The sequence below is a fragment of the Equus asinus genome, chromosome 8 (assembly GCF_041296235.1).
Source record: "Equus asinus isolate D_3611 breed Donkey chromosome 8, EquAss-T2T_v2, whole genome shotgun sequence".
Classification (NCBI taxonomy): domain Eukaryota; kingdom Metazoa; phylum Chordata; class Mammalia; order Perissodactyla; family Equidae; genus Equus; species Equus asinus.
Genome location: NC_091797.1, coordinates 50262288 through 50284711, shown reverse-complemented (window position 1 = coordinate 50284711; position 22424 = coordinate 50262288). Strand labels below are relative to the sequence as shown.

Here is a 22424-nt window from a genome sequence, read left to right as displayed (position 1 = left end):
CTTCTCCACAGGTTTTGTGACTTTTTCACCTCTGTCTTCTGTCCTCAAATATGGACAACTCCCCGCTATCTTTCAAAACAAACCCAAAACTCCCCTTGGTCCTTCCCGCCATTGTCTCTTGTCTCGCGTCTTTGAAACCATCAGATTTCTCTTATGAGCCATCTACTCATAAGTCCATTTCCTCCCACCTCATTCCCTCCTAAACACTGTAGTCTGCCTTCTTCGCCACTTGCCTAAAACTGCCTTCTCTGCCATCCTCAACAACTTTTTCTCAAAAAATTGAACCTTCTACCTCCCTTGAGGGCCCCTCTCCTTCCTCCCCCATTTCCATGCTACTGGTCCAAATGGGCTTTCTGATGCTGCCCTCTCTCTGAGCTCCTCCACATGTGCTTAACCAGGAGTGTTCGCCAAGGCGAGTCTCTGCTGTAGTATCAGCTCATCTCCTTTCTCAGTGAGTTCATTCCATTACCTGGTTTCATCCACCCTTGTCCTCAGATGCCAATGATTTCCAAACCTCCAACTCTGATCTTTCACATCTCACACTGCCTCCAGGGCATTTTTTTTTTTTTTTTTTTTTTTTTGGAAATCCTGCTCTCATCTCAACATAGCTCAAGCAGAAGTCATTAACTCACCCCTTTAGTCAACCTCTATTTCAACTTTCCTCATTCTTGTAAAAAGTAGTCCCGTTCACCAGGATGTTCAGGACTCCAAGTTTGTAACAACTCTATCTTCTTCTTCTTCTTATACCTACCTCTGCAACCTTATTGGCTATATGACTGGGAGACCCCCAAAATAACCACCACACTGTCTGATATTTTACACAATTACTTCATTCCTTTGGGTCTTTTTAAGGTTTTAAGTACCAAAATACTATGTTCGTTTAAAAAATATGAAGATGTAAAAGTTAAAAAGTAAAAGCTTCCTTCACCCTCCCCAGTAATCTGGGTGATTGTTAAGAGGGTCAGGATCACTGTCACCACTATCTACACTTTGCTGACTAAGTTTGATTCCAGAACTAGATAGAGAGATAGAGCATTTTGATTCTTTTTAATTTAAATAGGAATAGGATCACAATACACAAACTGTTCTGCAACTTGCTCTTTTTAAACAATATGATGCACATCTTTCAATCTCACCTCATTTTCTTTAATCCTTGTATATGATTCCATAGCTTGAATATACCATAATTTAATCTACCTACAGTCGTGCATTGCTTAACGACAGGGATACACTCTAAGAAGTGCATTGATGGTTAGGCAATTTTGTCATTGTGCGAACATCATACAGCGCACTTACACAAACCTAGATAGTATAGCCTTCTACACACCTAGGCTGGATGGTACTAATCTTATGGGACCACAGTCGTATATGAGGTTCATCATTGACCGAAACGTCGTTATGCAGCACATAACTGCACTCCTCCATGGCTTAACAGACATCTTTTTGTCTTTAAATGCCCACTGAGAAAGGTCACTCCTTAAACCACCGACTTATTTGTCAATTAATACTAAAACAAGAATCACTGTGGACTGGCAGCTGGATAAGGAATAGAACTCAGGGCAAACAGGTAAGGAAGAGGGTTGTTCCTGACAATGGGAATCATCATCTTACAGCCTCTGCCGGAACTCCACCAGGGGTGGGGGACTCTCGAACTCCCATGGCCATCAGTTCTTTTATCTACACAACTCTCATTAATAAGTAACTTTATGATGAACTGAAACCTACTTCCCTAAAGTTTCTGTCCCTTGAGTTTAATTCTGCTGAGGATACAGCATAATTAGACTCTTCAAGTATCTGAAAACTGCTATCATATCATCTCTAAGGCTTTTCTTCTTTAAGTTTAACACCTCCTCTTCCTTCAGCAATCCCTCCTTATATGAATGAACTAGGTTCAAGGCCACACACTTTGCTGCTTGCCTTCCTTCAGCTATACCTCAGTTTGCCAAGTCTCTCTTAAAAGCTGACACCCAGCACTAAACACCTAGGGGAATTGTGACTTGACCAGCACAGAGTGAACTACAATGGCCACCTGCCCTTCCAAAGGATCAGCTGCTATGGACAGGAAAGCAAAACAAGTCCCCTGGATCACTTTTCCACATTTGACAAGCCAAACAGAGCAGGTGCAAAACTGCTTTGTATTCTGGTTCATTCCCAGATTTACCCAAATATTCTCTGAATCATCCTTGCTTTGAGGGTACACCTGATGACCACAGGCATAAAATAGAAGAGGGATAAGAGTCCAGGGTTAGAACCCAAACTTCCTGGGCCTGAATCCTGGCTGTACTGCTGACCAGCCATGGGATCTTTCATAGGTCACTTACTACTCAGTGCTGTTGTGTGACTTAGATGAGATAATTCACGCGGAGTGTTTAGTACAGTATATAGGCAGCACTCATAGCAAAAAGTTTCATTTATAGCTCAATTAGCATTATGACCAGAAGTTGAAGGTAGAAATAATGCCATGTGATAGAATAAATATACCTACGGCCCATACCTCCTCGGGAATTAAGCTGTATATTTCTTTTCAATGGAAGACATAGAAAGAAGTCAAGTTTTACATATCCAACTAGCTGATAAGTAAAAAAAAAAAAAAAAAAAAAAAAAAGTGCCTCAGTGTCTGTTTTAAAAGACAATTTTTTTTAATATTCCCACCGGAAAAGCCACTCAGGGGGCCATAAACACAACCCAACTAACAACCCCAGCATTTCAGTTAATAAGAAGTAATGTTTAACTAATAGGAAGAGCCATTCCTTTGCAAGGTTCTTGCATACTTCCTGGGCGCACTAAACTTACCTGCATTTCAGCTCTGATTTCTACCCTCCCATTTCACCACAGTCAAAAAAAGTTTTCTTTCCATCTGTCACCCACACCTTTACTTATTGCCTTCCTCTGCCCCATCTTTTTCTGCCTTGAAGTATCTTAAGTCTCTTCATCCCCTCCCTTCCCCTGAGTTGAGTATTTTCTTCCTCTTCACCAGATACTAACTGAAACCCAACTTCCCCTCTGACCACCCACACCCACCTCACTGCCCAGGCATCCTGTCCATTCCTTAAGGTAATCCCAAGAACATACTTAAACCCAAGACATTTCAGTGGAGTAAGACAGTTGTCCAACTTAGACCATTAGAAAGTAAACTCCTGTAAGACATTAATACATGTGTAATTAAACTTAATTAAATAAACAATAAATGTGTATTTATTAAGTTCAGTGCTATAATAACGAAGTCTTTTTCCCTACTGGCTTCAAAAATGTGATGGGGCTGCCAATGAGGAAGTAATAACAAACAATATCCCTATCTTTACTAAAGAGTTTACCAAAACCTTCCCCAAGGATCACCTGCCTCATTTGATATTCACAACAACCCCTTAATGTAGTTATTATTAACTCATTTTACAAATAAAGAATCAGGCTTAGAAAGTTTAATGGCTTGTCCAAGGTCACATGTCTAATAAATACTGGCTCTAGGCCTACACCCCAGCTCTTCATAGTCCTATTCCAGCATTCTCCCTACTACCTTAGAACAAGGTGAGTTCACGGGTCAGAGCTCAGAAGGAAACCCAAGTGGTAATTTCACAGCCTGGGTCTGAAATCTGGTCTACTTCTATACAGCTAGCACTCTATCATTCCTTATGAGCAGCTTTTTGCACGGATTCCTGTGGCTTAAACAATATGCACTTAGAATGGTTCTGTTGAATGAAGAACTGAGAGGCAGAATAGCATTTCCGGAGTCAAAATTTAATGAGGAAATATCTCAGTGAGCAATGGTAAACACATGGGAAGTTTGTTTGGAGGTGGCTCTGTTGTTTGATGTTACAGGGAGAGAAATATTTATCATATTAAACAACGATTCATTCATGAAAATTACACGATGACGAGCCTGAGGTGTGACACAGATGCATGCAAAAATTTTAATAAATATAACTTTAAAGTAAACAATAAATCTAAAGCACTAACTGCATGTTTTCATAACATTCTTCTGACTAGAAAATTCTCTAAAAACATACAGGTCTCAACATCCTTTTCTGCCAATATGGTGAGTTTGATATTCACAGATATAGTACAATTAATGACCCTGGATTAAAAATAAAAAGCATCAGTTTTTAAATAAACTTTAGTTTTTAGAATAGTTTTAGATTTGCAGAAAAATTGCAAAGATAATATAGAGTTGCCTAATACCCCACAACCAGTTTCCCCTATTATTAGCATCTTACATCTTATGGTGCATTTGTCACAGTTAATGAACCAATGTTGATACACTAGTATTAACTAATGTCCATACTTTATTCAGATTTCCTTAGTTTTTACCTAAACCCCTTTTTCTGTTCCAGGATCCCATCCAGGATACCACATTACATTTAGTTGTCATGTCTCCTTAGACTCCTCTTAGTTATGACAGTTTCTCAAACTTTCCTTGTTTTTGATGACCACGTCAGTTTTGAGGCGTACTGGTCAGGTATTTTACAGAATCCCTCAATTGGTAATTGTCTGATATTTTTCCCATAACTGGACAGAGAACGGGTTTGGGGGCGGAAGACTACAAAGAAGGTAACACACTATCGATATAATTATCACTATTGATGCTGATCTTGATCACTTGGCTGAGGTCAAGCTTACTCGGTTCCTCCACTGTAAAGCTGCACTCCCACCACCCTCTTTCCTTTTCCATACTGTCCTCTTTGGAAGGAAGTCACTATGCACAACCCATACTTAAGGAGTGGAGAGTTATGTATGCTCCCCCTCCTTGAGGGCGGAGCATCTACATGAATTATTTGGAATTCCTCCGCAGGAAGATTTGTCTATTTTCCCCCCATTTATTTACTTATTCAAATATTTATTTATATCAGTATGAACTCATGGATGTTTATTTTATACTTTGTCTTATAATCTAATACTTTTATAATCTATAAATTACAGATCTATAACATACTTCTTTAATCTATACTTCTACAATCTAATACGTCTTTATTTTTCTGCTCAAACTGTTCCAGCTTTGGCCATTGGAAGCTCTTTCAGTTAGTTCCTATGTCCATTTGACACACTTTCATCATTATGGGTTTTGTTTCTGTTTTTGTACTTTCTTACTTTCTGCCACTACGAGATACGACAGGCTCATCTTGTGTATTTCCTGTCCTAGTCCTAGAATCAGCCATTTCTCCAAGGAGCCCGAGAATGGTATTAGAAACCAAGATCTAAGTGTAGGTGTGCTCATTGCTAACGGAGTGTCACTCCTTGTAGTCTCTCTCTCAGCTTATCAAGCAAGGAAATATATGTGTGTGTATTAACCCTCGAATATACACATATCCATAAATATTCCTACAAGTAACCATCTATATCTATATTAAGCTAAACATGAGTTCAGATTGATGTGCTTGATCATTTTCATGCACAGCTGGTGGAAAACTAAGAAAATTCCTCAGAAGCCAGAAATACAAGAAAGCAGAAATCAGAGATGTAAGGACCCCTGGCATTTGCCCTGGGACATACGCCCATCCAGGTAGCTTGGAGCTTGGGCACCAGACACAAAACAGACCGAGAAAGGAGTGGTGGGAAGAAGAACTAGACACTTCATAAAGCTAAGACAGGTCTTGAAGCCAGAACCCCTCCTAAACTTCTGGAAGGTGACGCCTCACTAGGTGGCGTCTCAGAGAGGGAGAGAGTGGGATATATGTTTATATGGCTCTGGGTGGAGAGACAAAATGTACAAAGACTCCTCTGAGAATGAGAGTTTGGAGGCCTAAGTTCACATGCCTTGTATGATCAAAAAAAATCTAAAGCAGGAAATGCACTTCAAGAGAATGTAGCTTAGGAGTGCTCCCAGGTACCCTGGCAGAAGAAAACTCAATTTCTCTCAAAAGGATTGTGCTTTAAATCTAGGTCTCAAAATATTCCCACAGACAAAGTACAACAGAGCATGAGCACCCAAGTGAAAACCATCAAAGACCCTTGAAAATGAACAAAACCAATCACAAAGACACATATAATATGATCCCATTGATGTGAAATGTCTAGAATAGGCCAATTTATAGAGAGAGAAAGTAGATTAGTGGTTGCCAGGGGCTGGGGGGAGAGGTGGGAGGCGGGATTTGGGAGGAAATGGGAACTGCTAATGATATGGGGTTTCTTTCAGGGCAGACAAAAGTGTTCTAACATTAGATGGTGACAAGGGTTACACAACCTCGTGAATAAACTAAAAAATACTGAATTGTATACTTTAAGTGGGTGAATTGTAAGGTATGGGATCCTGGTATAGAAAGAGGACATTCATGGAAAAATTAGTGAAATTCAAAAAGTCTGGGATTCATTTAATAGTTAATATATCAATGTTGATTTTTCAGTTTTGAAAGTTCAGCATGCTCCGCTTCAGCAGCCCGGGGTTCGGTTCCAGGGCGTGGAACCACACCACTGGTCTATCAGTAGCCGTGCTGTGAAGGCGGCTCACATAGAGGAACGAGAAGGACTTACTACTAAAATATACAACTATGTACGAGGGCTTTGGGGAGGAAAAAAAAGAGAGAGGGGAAGATTGACAAGAGATGTTAGCTCAGAGCAAACTTTTCCCAGTTAAAAAAAAAAAAAAACCCACCATTAAATATTAAAAAAAAAAAATTACCAAGGAATGTGATCCATCTATTAGGAAGCAAAGGGCAATCCTTAAGTGATGTGCAAGTCATTTCTTGAAATACTGGTTAGACCCTTGATACTTTCACTTGAGCTAAAGAGGGTTAATTATAAAATAACACACCAAAGGAGGTCTGCAAGGCCATCAAGTTCAAGACCTTCTTCAGGAAATAAGATGCGTCCCTGGCACACCCAATCTATGGTTGCCTAACTAGCATTTTAAGGTCCTCACTGATGGCCACTCCACGATGACTGAGCATGTTAGCTCCTTCCATTTCCTTTGGTTTAGCAACTTCAGTCTAGCTGTTCTTATGACCAATTTTCTTGATCTCTTCTAACTTCTCCAATTCTTCTAGAAACGTTGCAACAGAGAACCAAATCTAGATACATATTACTCTAATAAATGTTTGAGAGTTGCCGAGTACACAAGAGACGGTTTTCCAGCTCTCACAAAAACTTGTAAGTGACCAATTTCTAAACCCTTTTACAGCCCGCTACCTGCCTTCAAATCCACTCTGCGATTTCAACTAGCTAATAGGCACAGTCATCGTTCATTATTATGATGAAATAGAGCCCCACCTTGTACCTTGATGAAATGATAGTTTTTGGTTTATAGCCTCATTTTGCCCTTCTTTTAAAATAAGATAACAAAACCGGTAGATAAAGACACTCTAAATACTTCAGGAGAAAGATAAAAAAACACATAAGTTGACTTATGTTTTGCAACTTAGTAAAGCTAACTATAAAACTAAGGTAAATATTAACCCAGGAAGGCCAAGATTACAAAAATGAGTTTAAGATAGTCTTTCACCATACCCTTTTTGTACACGCCACCCTTAGGCCCCATACATTAAAAAAATAAAAAATCTTTTTGTCCTTCCCTCCACAATTTGTTAAAATGGCTCTCTGAGTGTAATTTCATATAAATGTTGATTTTCTTCCCTTTTTGTTAAATAACCTGCAGGCAAGTTAACATTTATTGTAAGAAGACAAATGGGCAATTATCTTTAGAATGGAGAAGAGGGGAAAAACACCTGAATATCTCTAGTAGACAAGAACTAGAAGCTCTTCTTTATTATCTTTTTCAGAGCAAAGCACATAAGTTCCTAAGGCATTCTGACATTAATGAGGAGGTGAAAGAAGAGAGAAGATTCCAGAGCCCCGACAGTAAATTCACTTCAGCCAACATGTATCAAAAAGCACACATTTCCTTTAGAGAAATAAGAAAGTAAAATAAACAAGTACAATCCTTTTAGCTACATCCACTAAAAAGTAAAAAGAAAAACAGTCTTGGTTTGTGGGGTTTACCCTCAAGAAGTATTTCTTTACAATCTAAAACCAAGCCTTCCTTGCTACTGTTGAAGATCTTGGAATCACAAAATTTTAGAGCTGAAGAGGGCCTACTGAGCATCATTTCCAGCAGATGGGGATACCCAGAATTCTGGAGAAGCGCTCTGTCACCAGGCTAGAGGCAGAGCCATTTGCAGCCCTGAAGCTCAATGGATGCGGGCATCTTTCATGTCCTCATGCCTAAGTCGAGAGTGTGCTTCTCTCCATCCAAGAGGAAACTGGAAACGAACTTCAATCTTCTGCCTCTCCCAAGCTCAGTGCTCTTCCCCCATGTGTCCCATTATAAGTGGTGCTCGGTGCTCTCCGTATCCTGGGGAATGTGAACAGAGGAGGCTGTGCCGACGTGGGAAGCCCTCAGCCCCCTCACCCACCAACACCAGCACTTTCAGTGTTTGCTACCAAACAAGGCAGTTTCTGGAAGCACAGAAACAGAACTCTCAGAAAAGGGAGAAAGGAAGTCAAATGTCATAAGAGCTTTGTATATGCAGATATGAATCAATCCCTACGAGACACTGTTAAGTTAAAAAAAAAGTAAAAAGCAAGGAGTGGAATAACTGCACACTATCGCTTGTGTCAGAAAATAGAAAGATTCTGTGCACATGTATGCATAGGCAGATGCCATTGGCTGCCAGCGGGGAGGTGATCTGGGCAGCTGCAACCCTGGGGCGGGCACAGGGGAGGATGACTAATCTGCCTTCTGATTTTGATGCTAAATATATAAGCTACCTAGTCAGAAAACTAATTTTTAAAGCTGTATTTATACAAAAGAAAAACAAAAAATTTAACTTATTTAAAACAAAAAATTTTAATCAAAATTGATAAATAAATACACAAAATTTAAAATAAATAAGACAAGATAAAAACAAAGACAGAGCCCAAAAAAAGTGCTAGGAAAAAAATAAAGTCTTGGTCACAAAGAAGTCTCAACGCAGTGACACTCATAGCTGAACCACTTCAAGAAATTTCACAAAATGACTTCCGAATTTAGCAATTTCCTCTAGGCCTTAGCAAGCTTCTGCTGTACACCTTTGCTGCCTCTGTTTCAAATTAGAGCTACAGAACGATGAATGAGACAAAAGTGAGGGGAGTGGAGGGAACAAAACACAGTCTTTTTTATTTTAATTACTTGTTTGAAATAAGAATTTAGAATCATCTGAACAAAACTTTTCCAACAGGCCCCTGCTGTTTATCAGATAAGACCAGAACCTGAGCTCTGTGTTGTTGTTTTGGGAAATAAACCTGAGAATGGACTATCTGTAATGCTATCACGGTTGGGAAATCCCCAGAAATCTTCAACACTTGAAACCACGTTAATGCTGCTGACTTCCAAAACCGTACTTCAAATCAGGTCGATATTACTAATGCATAAAAGAAGATTAACCACTGATAACTTTAAAAAGTTATAAGCAGAGCCCTACTATTACAGGGAAGTTGGTAAATGATTCACCAAGCGCATATTTTTTGGACACCTAAAAAACACATTACAAATGGCTTAACGAGTTCATCTTGTGGCAGATGGCTGTGATTCTTAAGCCCAGAGGGACAGCAGTCTTATAATAAAACACATTTTTAACCAATATAAACCATTTGAAGTTACTTTTCCCACTCACAACATTCTATGCTTGTGTTATCCTGGTAAAACTACTAGAAATTGTCATTAATAAGACTGCAGCGAGTTTTCCATTTATCTTGTTTACTGAAAGGGTTGACTGACAAAATAGAAAGCTCTAGAAGGCACACAACCAAACACTGTTATTAAATTACACACACTGAATTCTTTTCACAAGTTGCTGCCACAAAAGATATTTCCAGATTTTATCTCCTTAGATATAAACTTCTCACAAAAATTTTCTTTATAAATGTAATTCGGAGGCCATGCTTGCAGAAAACTTGGGAGCACTGGGTATGTGGTAGCTTTTATATGTGTAACTTGACTTTAGACAGCTACAAGGAAATTTCTACATGTTGTTCAAACAAACCTGAGACAACTGGTACAAAAAATATTAAAATCTGCATTTATAATTGCATGTGATGTATACATCAACTCCACAAAATGCAAATGGGAACGGAGTATTTTATATTTAAACAACCCAAGATTAACATTGAACTATCATCAATTGGGCCATTAATTAAATTTCAAATCAGAAACCAGGACTATTCAATCTGAAAGGCTGGTTCCAAACAATAAACAGACCTAACTAGTCGGTAAAAAGAACTGGCTCCCAATTTTATCTTAATTTAGTCCTTCATTCCAATGCAAGAATGTAAATAAAATTCCATTTCAACGCACCATCGCTTGTTTAGTTCCTATTTTGTAGGAAGCCTACCAAGATGACTAAGACTCATTCACCATCACTGCCCACAAAGGTTCATTTTTTTCTCGAGTCTCAATACCTTTGCTCGAACAGCTTCCTCTTCCGGGAATATTCTGCCTATCCCACCTGGCCTCACCTAGCACATCCCCCTTCTCCTAAAGCAGCAGTTCCCACAAAGTCCGTCCCCTCACCCAGGGGTGCTGAGGCCCCGTGTCCTCAGGCAACGGCGCGTGCACCCATCTCCTGGAGCATCGTGAACACTGTCTTACAAGGGTTTACAGTAATATAGTAGTTTACCAAGTGCTTATAGGTTTGTCTCTAGAAGGCACAGACTCTAATTAATCTGTGTCCCCATTCTAGCCTAATGTTTGGCATCCGGCACTCAATAAGTCACTATTGAAAGAAGCCTCTCAGAGTCAGGCAGGGCAGAAAGACCAATAAGTATCTAAGACATAAGGTAAGAGGCACGATGCGGTATGAAGAGAATGCTCAGCAGAAACAAAGAAAAAGAAGGGATCCATCTGGCCCTAGGGGAGCAGGAGGGGGCTCCCCAAGTGGAGAGGAGACAGCAAGGCCAGGGGTACTGAGACGAGGAGGTAAAAAAGGAAATGAGGACCACAATGAGGACTCAGGGAGAAGCAAGAGCGTGAGCGGAAGTATTTGAGGTGAAGGAAATAAATAGTCCACCGTGATGACAGTACAGTGCACAGGAAATGGTGGCTGGGACGCAGTGCAGTGACCAGGTGCAAGGCCTACAGAGGTAGTCCTGAACTTCAGCCTGCCTCTGCCCCTTCCCAGCCTCAGGGTTTCAGGCAGTTACCTAAGCCTGGGAGGCCTCTTTCTTTTCCTTTTTTTTTTTAAGATCGGCCCAGAGCTAAGATCTGTTGCCCAAGCTTCCTCTGTTTTTCTTTTTTTTCCTTCTTCTTCTTCTCCCAAAGCGCCCCAGTACATAGTTGTATATTCTAGTTGTAGGTCCTTCTATTTCTGCCATGTGACACCACCTCAGCGTGGCTTGATGAGCAGTGCTAGGTCCGCACCCAGGATCCAAACTGGTGAAACCCTGGGCCACCAAAGCAGAGCACACGAACTTAACCACTCGGCCACATGGCCGGCCCCCAGCCTCTTTCTTAACTTGAAATTTGGGGTTTAACTTTTAGTGCTGCCAATTAAACAAGATAATGTACACAGAGCAGGAGGCTGAGGCCTGATAGCATAAGCATTGAATATACGGAGTCCTTGGTGTCATTAAGCCAGACGGGCAAAGTGAGCCCACGTGTGAAGAACCACCTCTTGTTCCACAACAGCAACAAGCTCAAGGATCCACTAGGCCTCTGCTTGAAATGCCAGGAAGTATATGGCCACGCCTGCACTCTCTCTGACCTCCCTCCAATTACTGTCAAATCAAGCCACCAGATTGTGACACCAGCCAGCGCTTTCCAGCCAGGCCAGCCCACATCCTGGACTCACCCAGGGTCCCCTAGAATGGAGACTTCTCATCCTCCTGCTCTGTACGCGCACAGACTCCCACAGGGCTGCACTAAGGGACGTCCCCAACTCTCCCAGCCTTGTCCTCTCAATTCTTTGGAATTCGAGGATTATACCTCACAGTAGGCCCTCAATACAGCTCATCCTTTGATGTTTCTGCGAGCCACCTTCCACCTCCCAACCGCAGTCTCTTCAGACCCACAAAGGAACTTTCTATTACATTCATGTGCAGCTCCAAGAAAGACCAAAATGCTCAGGGTCAGTCACTGGCCACGCCCTTAGGACTCTAGGACCCGTGCAGGCACCTCTACCTGCCTAGAACCATCCCTCTCACCCCCGACCCTCATGACCAGCATGCAAGCTCCACTTAGCAACTTGCAGCTCTCTGCTGCTCCTGACTTCCCCCTGCTCCATGACACATCTTCCCACCACCGACCTCCCTCCCTCCCACTGCTGACCTTCTCAAAGCCCTCACTGGAGCCTTCCCAGCTCTCTCCCTTCCCTCTTAGCCTTGTTGGAGAACTATGTGCCTCCAGGCATTTGCTTCTCATTTTACCACTACAACCAGCAAATAGAGCGAAAAAACTCACTGCTTTTCCAGATTCCCCATTGCTGCTTTGGACCATTTTTCTTCCACCATCCTTACACAAAACCTTTCCTCCCTCCAGACTCCACCCAGACTCCAAACAGTAAATGAGATGCTGCCTGCAGAGCAGCTGGCTGAGTGCCAGATAGCAGAGCGGGTCATACCCTTTCTGGTCCTTCTTCACTCTGTCAGACTCTACCAACCTCCACATTCCTAGAAAGCTTAGCTACCACAGTCTTTTGCTCCTCCTCATATCCCCAGTCAACCTGGGCAGCTTCAGTGTTTAGGAGGACAATCCATCAAATGCCCCAGTCCCTTGGCTTGCTAAACCGAACTGACCTTCACCCCTATTCCCATGTCTGCACCCTGACTTTCATCATCCAGGAAAGCTTCATGAGGAATCTTCCACTCTAACATCCCAGCCTCCAGCTCTCTCACTTCCTCTGCACCTGCTCCTCAGAGTCCCTCCCAGCTCTAGATACTCCCTTTTCACTTTCATCACTTCCAACTACTTGTCAGCATCTTTCAACACACTTCCTTCTTAGCCCTCCAACAACCTTCTCTGCAAAGGTCCAGCTGTCTGTTTTACTTTTGTTCCTAGAAGGAGCTGTTGAAAGAGAAACATCACATATTGGCACAAAGTCATCCCTCTAAAATGTTTGGTTTTCAGTGGGTTGAGTATACTCAGCAACCCAGTAAACTGATCCTTGTCAGCTCTTTCTCCACTCCCCCATAAAGCCTACCCTAAACCTTCACTCATCCTCTGCTCCTCCTGCATCCCTGCATCCTTCAGCCATGACCGTCTGCATCACCTCACAAAACGAAAATCCCTTCACAACTTAATCCTTTCAATGCCTTCCCTTTGATGGCAGCAGTGGCTCTAAGCTTCAGTTGGCATAAGAATCAGCCGGGGACCCCTCCACCCTGATATTCAGATTCACTAGGTCTCGGCCAGATCCCAGAAACAGGCGTGGCAAGAGATTCTCTTGATGGTCCACACACCAAATTTTGAAGAATATTAGTCTATCCCAGGGGCTTGGGCCCTTGGGCCAAATCCAGCCCCCTGCCTGTTTTTGTGTGGCCTGCAGGCTAAAAATGTGTTTTACATTGTAAAACGACTGAAAAAATATCAAGAAAAGAAAATTTCACAGAACATGAAAATTATATGAAATTCAAATTTCAGTATCCATAAATAAAGTTTCATGAGAATACAGCCATGCCGAATTGTTTACATATTGTCTACAGCTGCTTTCCTGCTACAGTGGCAGAGTTGAGCAGTTGTAGCAAAGACTGTATGGCCTGCAAAGTCGGAAGTATTTACTGTCTAGCCAATTATAGAAAAAGTTTGAGAGTCCTGGTCTGCAGGATGAAGTGCCAACCCCTCAACAGAGCCTTTCAGCTTCCTTGTGATGTGGCCCATGCTTATTTCTCCCACCTGGAGTCCAGCAGCCCACACAAGTGCAGCCCACCAGGCACTTCAGTGGACACTCAGTTCCTTGAATGAACCACATAATTTCACACCTCCGCACCTCTGTCCTCGATGTTCTTTCCACCCACTCTGCATGACAAAGCCTTCTTCACCCTTTAAGACCCAACTCTTGTTCCTCCTCACCTGTGAGAAGTTCTCTGCCAACCACCACTCAGCCCCCTCCACTGTCCTTGATTAATTTGTATCCCAATTATCTGTGTGCAGCACGGGAGTTCAAATTTTGGGGAGCATCAGCACCACCTGGAGGGCTCACTAAATCCCCCACAGCTGGGCCTGGCCCCAGAGCAGCAGATAGAGGCACCAGGCAGAGGACAGACATTTCTAACAAGTTTCGGGGCTGATGCTGCTGGTCCGGGTCCTAGACATGAGCCACACCGGTTGACATGTGCGTCTCCTACCCAACAATGAGCTTTTTGAGGAAGAGCCCTATATTATTCATGTTTGAATCATCACAGCCTAGCACAGCCCCAGGAATTTTCCCGGAACACAGCAGAAACTCAATACTTGTTACTTGTGGTCTAACCACATTATTTTCCTCCTGCAGGTTAATCATTTTCATTATCAGACAATGAAAGGGGAATTAAATGGAGAGAGGAGACCTGACTTTGCAGGAACTACTGAGGCCAAAAAAGAAAAATAAAGTGGCTCTCTGCAGACGGATGTTCTGTGGCCTATCATAAGCATCCTAAGCTGGTGTGAACTGGAAAGCCGCAACGTGAAGAGCAGACTGTTCAAGGCAGAAACCCAAGGGTATGGTCTGGAGGCAGCAATGAGAGGGAAATTACATGGGTCCTTTCTCCCACAAAGGTCAATCTACTGTCCACTTTAAAAACCAGATTCTATATATTGAAATTTGATAATATATATCATTAACATTGGCATATAGTGTTACTAATGATAACCATTTATTGTTGTTAGTGCAATCGAGTTGATCCTGACGCCTAGAGGCCCTGAGTTCAGCAGAGCTAACCCCTGCTCTTTTTGCGCCATCCTCTCACCTTCTGGGCCGTATCAGACCATGTTCCGCTGCTATTCATAGGGTTTTCATGACCAATTTTTTCAGAAGTGGGTGGCCAGGTCCTTCTTCCTAGTTTGTCTTAGTCTGGAAGCTCCACTGAAAACTGTCCACTATGGGCGACCCTGCTGGTATGTGAAATACCAGAGGCATCGCTTTCAGCGTCACAGCAACATGCAGCCAACACAGTATGACAAGCGACAGACGGGTGGTATGGTTCCCTGACCAGGAAATGAACCGGGGCCGCAGTGGTGAGAGCACAGTCTTAACCACTAGACCACCAGGGATGCCTAAAATATTTAGTGAGCACCTACTTCTTCCTTGGAATACAAGGAGGGATAAAACCTCGACCTCAAGAAAACTCTAAATTAGTTTGAGGGTGCAGGCCCCATGGCTGAGTGGTTAGGTTCGGGTGCTCCACTTCGGCAGCCTGGGGTTTCACCAGTTCGAATCCTGTGCACAGACATAGCACCTCTCATCAAGCCATGCTGGGGCGGCTAGCCACATGCCACAACTGGAAGGACCCACAACTAAAAATACACAACTATGTACCAGGGCTCTTGGGGAGAAAAAGGAAAAATAAAATCTCAAAATAAATAAATAAATTAGTTTGAAATTCAGCATATAAATCCAGCAAGGTAACTAACAATATACGGTAACATTTACTAAACGTCAAGTGTAAACCATGTCAAAGGTACACAGTAAATTCTACAGGAGTCCAACGTGCGCTGTGGCTTTCCCTTCTCTGTTCCAGCAGGCACCATCTACAAACCTCTACAAGCGCCTACACAGGTCTGTGAGTGTATGGCCCTTCTATACTTACATGGATCTTTTGTCTCCTCTACTAGTCTATAAGCTCTTCCAGGATGGGGACCCTCATTTTTTTCATCCTTCTATTTCTATCACCTGGCCAGGGAGCTGGCACTAACAGCATTAAATAAATATTTAATTGATTTAATAATCAATTGATTTAATAATACATAAGACTGTGGAATGTGAGCTGAGCTTTTAACAAAGGGCAAGACTCAGATAAGAAGAGAACTGAAGGTTGGCCTTTCCAAGAATAACCAAAGGAACCAACCAGACAACTGAAAGCTCCAGGCAGGTAAAGACACCTTGTGGTCAGAGGGTCCAGAGGAATAATCGAAACGCACTGCTGGTACCACCATTAGTGGAGAGCATCAGGTCTTTAGAGCTGGTCTTCATTCATCTAGCCTTTTAAATTCTAACACAAGCTTATGTTAATAGTCCTAAATCTTTGCTGCTTTAATCTCAGAATCATTTCCTAGATTCTTTTTGTTTTTTTTGAGGAAGATTAGCCCTGAGCCAACATCTGCTGCCAATCCTCCTCTTTTTGCTGAGGAAGCCTGGCCCTGAGCTAACATCCATGTCCATCTTCCTCTACTTCATACGTGGGACGCCTACCACAGCCTGGCTTGATAAGTGGTGCCATGTCTGCACCCAGGACCTGAACCAGCAAACCCCGGGGTGCCGAAGAAGCGGAATGTGCTCACTTACCCACTGTGGCACCCGGCCGGCCCCATTTCCTGGATTCTTAATTCCTGATCTATTTTTCCCTTGTCCCTTTTTTTGCTGATTAAATTAGAGGGGGAAAAAAGAAAGGAACCCAGACAAAGAATCGTAATTTAACACTGAGTTGATACTTTATGCAAACACACAAAAAATTTGGGGGTGGCAGTGGGTAAAAATAGCCTTGGTATCCAGAGTGCCCCACAACCAAACTGTAAATTCCTTAAAGTCAGAAAACAGTTTCTTTCTGAGCTTTCACAGCTCGTAGGACAGGACCGTGCACCACACAAATTAATAATGTCAACATAATTGCATCCATCCTGGTAGCTGAGTCAATCTTGCACACTTGGAAGGCTATGGTTAGTTTAAAGACAGATCCTGTCACACTCCACAACCAAAACAAAGTGGAGACGGCATGAGCAGGCGATTTAAACAAAAAATAAAACACTCAGCCTCCGTTCCTTGATTCCCCCTAAATGGGAAAGAAAAGTTCTTCCCTAACTTGTCCTGGGTAAGTGAAACTTTATTTCTGAATAATCCTAGTAACAGCCAGAGCTCCATATTTGCTAGACAGACAGGGACTCACTATTTTAGAAACACAACTCTCAACAAACTCATCTGTGAGACACTTGTGGAGGCCCCTAAGTCATCCTCCATTTCCTATATTCTGCATCTGAATTGCTGTGCTCTATTTGTTTCTAATTAAATTTTACATTGAACATCTTTAGGATGTCAGACTAGTAAAAGTCCCTGGAAACTCAAATAATAGACTTTTCCTCAGAATAGTCACAACTGCACCCAGGCTTCCCCCAGGAGTTGACAGAACAGATAAATGGAAGAATCAAATGAAAAATAATGAAAGAGTTCTTCACTCATGAAGTACAGTGCTCAAAGGATATTTCAGTTTTTTGCAAATAATAAACTTCTTGACATGGGGACACCCAGGATCCAAAGTCATTCTCAGAAGTGCAGTCAATTCAGAAATTATGAATCTAAGTGTGAAATGTAAAATCAGTGGGAAAAAGATTCAGTGGCCTTAAGTAGCATATGAAGAACTATTTGGGTAACCTGAAGTACATGTTTTATAATTTTTAGCATAACGCAGGCCAATAAAAAGTCACTTTTCAATGGGACAGCAGCAAGCATTCATCAAGGACTCTGCTCTTATCCTTGGATCGTCCTCTAGGTCTGGCTCTACCTTTCTCTTCCATGGCCTGTACCCCGGGAGGAGGCCCTGCAGACCGCATCACCTAGGCACCCCAGGCCAGCGAGCCTTGGGTGGGGTCTGACCACTGGAGGGCAGTGGCAAGAGATGGAGGGCTGTGGGGTAAGGAGAAGGGTTGAGGTGGCAGGAGGTGGGGGCAGGTCTCACTGGATAATGGCAACAAGACTTCCTCCTCTTTCCCCTTCAGCACCCAGATCTTGGTACCTGAACATCTTTGCCAGTGTCTACCTTAATGCTGCACACATACCTCGAAGTAGTTCATTCAAGTTTCCTCATTGTAACCCAATGAGCCAATGAGTTAAATTCTGTTTCCTGACAGGACTCTGTCTGATAGACGGACCTTCCTGATGTAGGGCATCTGAGATCTATACACATTTCTCAACTCCAATGTGCAGTTCTTATTGCTATCTCCCTTTTTACACATGAGGACATGAGGCCCAGAGAGGGTAGAGTGCCAGCCAGCGGTCACAGAAGTGGTCACAAAGGAAGTTTGCTGGCAGAGCAGGAATGACACCCAAGTCAGCCTGACATCTAAGACCTTAAAAAGCCCTTGAAAGTGTGAAGGAGAAAAACACATCAAGCTTCCAAACTCTCAAGCCACAATTTAGCCTCAAACCACATTATTTATGGTTTGGGACTTTTCCCTGGGCCTAAAATAAGCTGGCTGGGGCACTGCCCTACAAGCACTTCTTCCGCCAAGAGTCACTCAGATTTGACCCTGCTGGAGAGCAAGAGCGGTGGAGCTGTCCTAAGACCTAAGAGATCACAGGTCTCCTTCCTTGCCCATCGCCCACATTTTTCCTTCAGTTCATCCCAGAAATCACTCCCACCCAGCCTTAAACATCCCTAAGCCTCTTTGCTCTTTTTTGTAAGTTAAAGACAGAGCTTCTTTGACAGAAATCCAGGAGATTGGGGATGGGGTGGATGCAGTCAAAAAGCGCCTAATAACATGAGGCTAGCACCATAACTCACCAGGGTCCCTTAACTATCTACCTCTTTCCATACAAAAAAACCTCCCTGGATTCCTCTCTCTAGCTGTGCAGAATAGCTTAAAACAGAAAAAGCAATTAAAATAAATTCTGAAGGGGGTGGAGGGGTAAGTACAAAACAAACTCCCCTAAGGAAATTCAGCTCTGAGTCAGTTTCAGGGCTAAAGAATTTGCTATTATTTCTGCCTTTGCCTAGGTCCTGGGGTCTCTCCCATCCTCACTGCAAACTGAAGAGTAATTTACAAAAGCACGAGTTAGCATCTGATACCTCTCCCAATTACCTGACTTTCTGGATTTTGCAACTGATGAGAAGGCAATGGTCAGATTAGGTGGAATTACAAATGATATCCTCAGAGGGTGCCAGGTAGAAGGGTGGCTCAGTAAACAGTATGTGAGTAAGGCAGACGTCCAGGTCTCACTTCCTCATTGCTGAAGGAATGTGAGTGGAAAGGGCAGCAGGTATACTCTTGTTTGAAGAAAAGAAGCATTTAAAGAAAGATCACTTAGTGAGAGGCAGGGGAAGAAAACTGGGCAAAAACTCAGCATGAAACCATCAGGCCCTCCTCCAGCATGCTCTACCCAGTTCCATTTAAATCAATGCGTGTTTATTGACTCACTAAGAAATACATGGCAGATCGAGCCTGCAGCATGCAATGAGACAAGAAAATGAGTGAAGACAGCCTCAACCCTCAGGACAATTTCTCACCTGGCCTTACTGTTGTCGCCATTTTCCATGTTAACGGTAGCAGACAACTCCTGGACAGAACTCCTCTTCTCCCATTAACCTGTCCTATTCAGAAGCCTGGACCCTCAAGGATAAACTGACTGAATAAACTAAGGCCCTCGGAAAACCATAGTGTCCCGTGTCCCTCCACCCTTTCAAATGGACATCACACATGGTATAAAATAACTGTCACCGTGATTTGACAAGTCTCAGTGCTGGAATCTAAAATCCACGTCTCTCATTCAAAAGCTATAGCCTACAGATTAATCAGGCTTATTTTTTAAGTATGGTCACCTAAACTGAAAATAACAAAGACTTCACTACACTGATGGAGGAGACAGTTGATTCATTTATCAGAATTCTTTAGAACTTGGTTACAGAAGACAAGGTAACCCAAAACTTTAAATAAAAAAAGAAGAAGAAAAGAAAAAGAAAGAAAGAAAAAAAAGTTCATTCGAACCTGCCATGCAGGGTATACCAATTTTTTTCAGTTACAGGAGAAAAACATCAACTCAAAAAAAAAAAAAAGTTCCACCTTTTACTCTAGTTTGTAGCAGTAAAATAGGCTACAGGGGTGGAGGACGGAGGTAGATAACATTTCCCCCAGGCTTTCCGCCCGCATCGCCTGGGGAGGGGGGTTCCAGCGCTCACGCCCGGCCGCGGCCAGGCCGCCAGCAGTTCCCTACCTGGTCCAGCGGGATGCCCAGGAGCTCGCTGAGCGGGTGCAGACAGGTGGAGCCCGTGGTGCGGTAGGAGAGGCTGGACGGCGGCGCTGCTGCCATCCTGCATCTTCGGGAGGCGGCCGCCCCGGCTCCAGCCCGCGCCGCCCCGCTCGGTGCCCTCCGGACCGAGTGCCCGTGGGTGGCTGCCCCAAGATGCGCGCGGCCGCCTTGCTCGCCGGGACCGAGCGGCGAGGCCGGAGGACGGGAACGGTTGCAAACTCTCGGGGCGCAAACTTGGCGTTGGCGCTGCGGCCACGGGTGCCGTGGGAGGGCCGCGGCCCAGCGCGCTGCGCTTCCCGCTCCCCTCCTCTCGGCGCTCATTGGCCCAGCCGCCGGGGACGACGAGGGAGGGAGGGAGGAAAAGGGGCGACGCGGAGCCCGGCCCACGAGCGCCACCCGGCCCGCCCAGCCCGGACCTGGAGAGGGAAGGCAACGCCAGCGGGCGCGGCCGCCTCGCCCTGCGGATGGTGGCGCGCAGCCCCGGGCGGAGGGAGGCGCCTCTCTTCTCCTTCTCCCGAGCTTGCCGTCCTGTGTCCCCGCCGCACGAAACGACCGCCACCCGTGTCACCCAGGCGGGCGCTTTTCACTAAAGAGCACCCCGCCCCACCCTGTTTTGGTTCCCCGCAATCGCGGCACCCCCCTCCCTGTCCCCGTGCTGGCTAAAATTTCCTGCGCTTTCCTTTCACGCTTTTTCCTTCGGAGTCCTTGCCGCAAAGGGTTAATCTACCAGCCGCTGGAAGCCCGAGGAGCCCCCGGTGCTGCTAGCCAGCGCCCCAGACTCCCTCTCTCTCTTTACGTTCCTCTAGGCAAGACACGGTTTCCTACACCCTGATCTGACACGCTCTGTGTCATACAAGCAGATACGGAGGACTTCTAGCTTCGATCATTTCCTTCCGTCCCTTTGGATCGAGAATTATTTTACCCCCCCGAGAACGGGTGTTACTGTTACATTATGTGCTTTCGGGTAAGTGTTTTGCATTCCCGGGTTCTAAAAATGGGTACCTGGCCCCTTCTCTTCTCTGCCCTCAGACACCTGAGCATATCACTGGCAAGTGGAAAACTTTTTCAGTAGATATATAGGTTTTGAGAATCTTGGAAGTCTTGAAGATCCTTTCCAGAAAGTGCTGTAGGCAAGCTGATGAAGAATGCTTTCAGGAAAGCCACGCTCTGAACTCACAGTCAAAAACTAAAGAAAAGTGAGCTTATGTGAGCCCCCAGGCTTCACCTCGAAACCAAGCCCAAAGCTTTTGCATCAGCAGTTTGTCTGGGAGCTGTTACTCAGCCAAGGACTACTTGGTGGAGAATCCACCTAAGCAGGTGGGCAGTGACTTTTGAAGCTGGAGGCCACCTTCAAACCCAGCTGAAGGCCTTGCAGACACTGACAATTTGCCCTCCAAGGCTTCGGCTGCACCCCGGCCTTCTTGAGGAGTTGCATCACCAACAAGCTGCGCTGAACTTTAAATTGCCAGGCCAGAGTTTCTTAACCCATGCCCCTTGTCGAGTGGCAAAAAAATGTCCCTACGGCCATTCTGTGTCCCCGTGGAGATTTTATAAGATGTCATCGCCATCAGATGACAATCTCTGCTTTACTCACACCACTCTTACACACTCACTCACACACAGGCATATGCTTGAGGATCAACAGGCTAGAAAGACTCATTAAATATCACACAGTTCTAGACAATGACCAGAACGGAAGCAATGTTCCTCTTATCTTGAGCAAGATGACAGCTTCAGTGGAAGTGTTTGAGGGCAGAAGGGGCTTGAAAGCTCTGTTAAAAAAAAAAAAAAAAAAAATCAACACAGATGTGAACTGCCAGAAAAGAAAAATAGGCCAGTTTGGGTAGTATTTATGAAGCAAAGGCTCAGGCCACTCATAATTTTCCACAAACAAAGCTATGCTTTCAGATGTCAAAAAGTAGTTTTCACCTTGGCATAAATTTAAAAACAGAAGATTAGCCCTATACAGATTTTTTTCTGCTTGACAAAACACAGATTATAATCTAGTCTAAAATTTTCCTTTAAAATGCAGAACTGTGCTTAGATCTTGTACAACAAAATGGCACAGAAGTTAAATCTTAATAATTCTTTTCTACTGATACTGTAGTACAATTAATGTTTAAAAAAAACTTTTAGATGACAGTATCAAGAGAATGGATTAGTTACACTGTAGACTAATTAAATAGGCTTCTGGAGGGTGGGATATGAGTCTAAGATATAAAAGAGCTGCACCATAGACTCATTGACCTCTTTTACTGCCCCTATATCTCTGTTTCCATCATCTATCAATCGTAGATTCATAATAATAATGATTAGGTATAACTTTACAATATATGCAATATATATAACAAAGTTGGACATAACTTTACAAAAGTT

The 22424-nt window shown here is 43.6% G+C and overlaps 1 protein-coding gene across 1 annotated transcript in view; it reads right to left on the bottom strand.

Annotated features, from left to right (window-relative positions):
• MBOAT1 (membrane bound O-acyltransferase domain containing 1) overlaps window positions 1-20377 on the bottom strand; it is a 95962-nt gene extending 75585 nt beyond the window's left edge. Inside the window, exon 1 of the mRNA XM_014867357.3 lies at window positions 20013-20377. Coding sequence (XP_014722843.2) covers window positions 20013-20369 — 357 coding nt within the window. The 5' untranslated portion in view covers window positions 20370-20377. The remainder of the gene's footprint in view (window positions 1-20012) is intronic.
• Between the last annotated feature and the right edge of the window lie 2047 nt (window positions 20378-22424).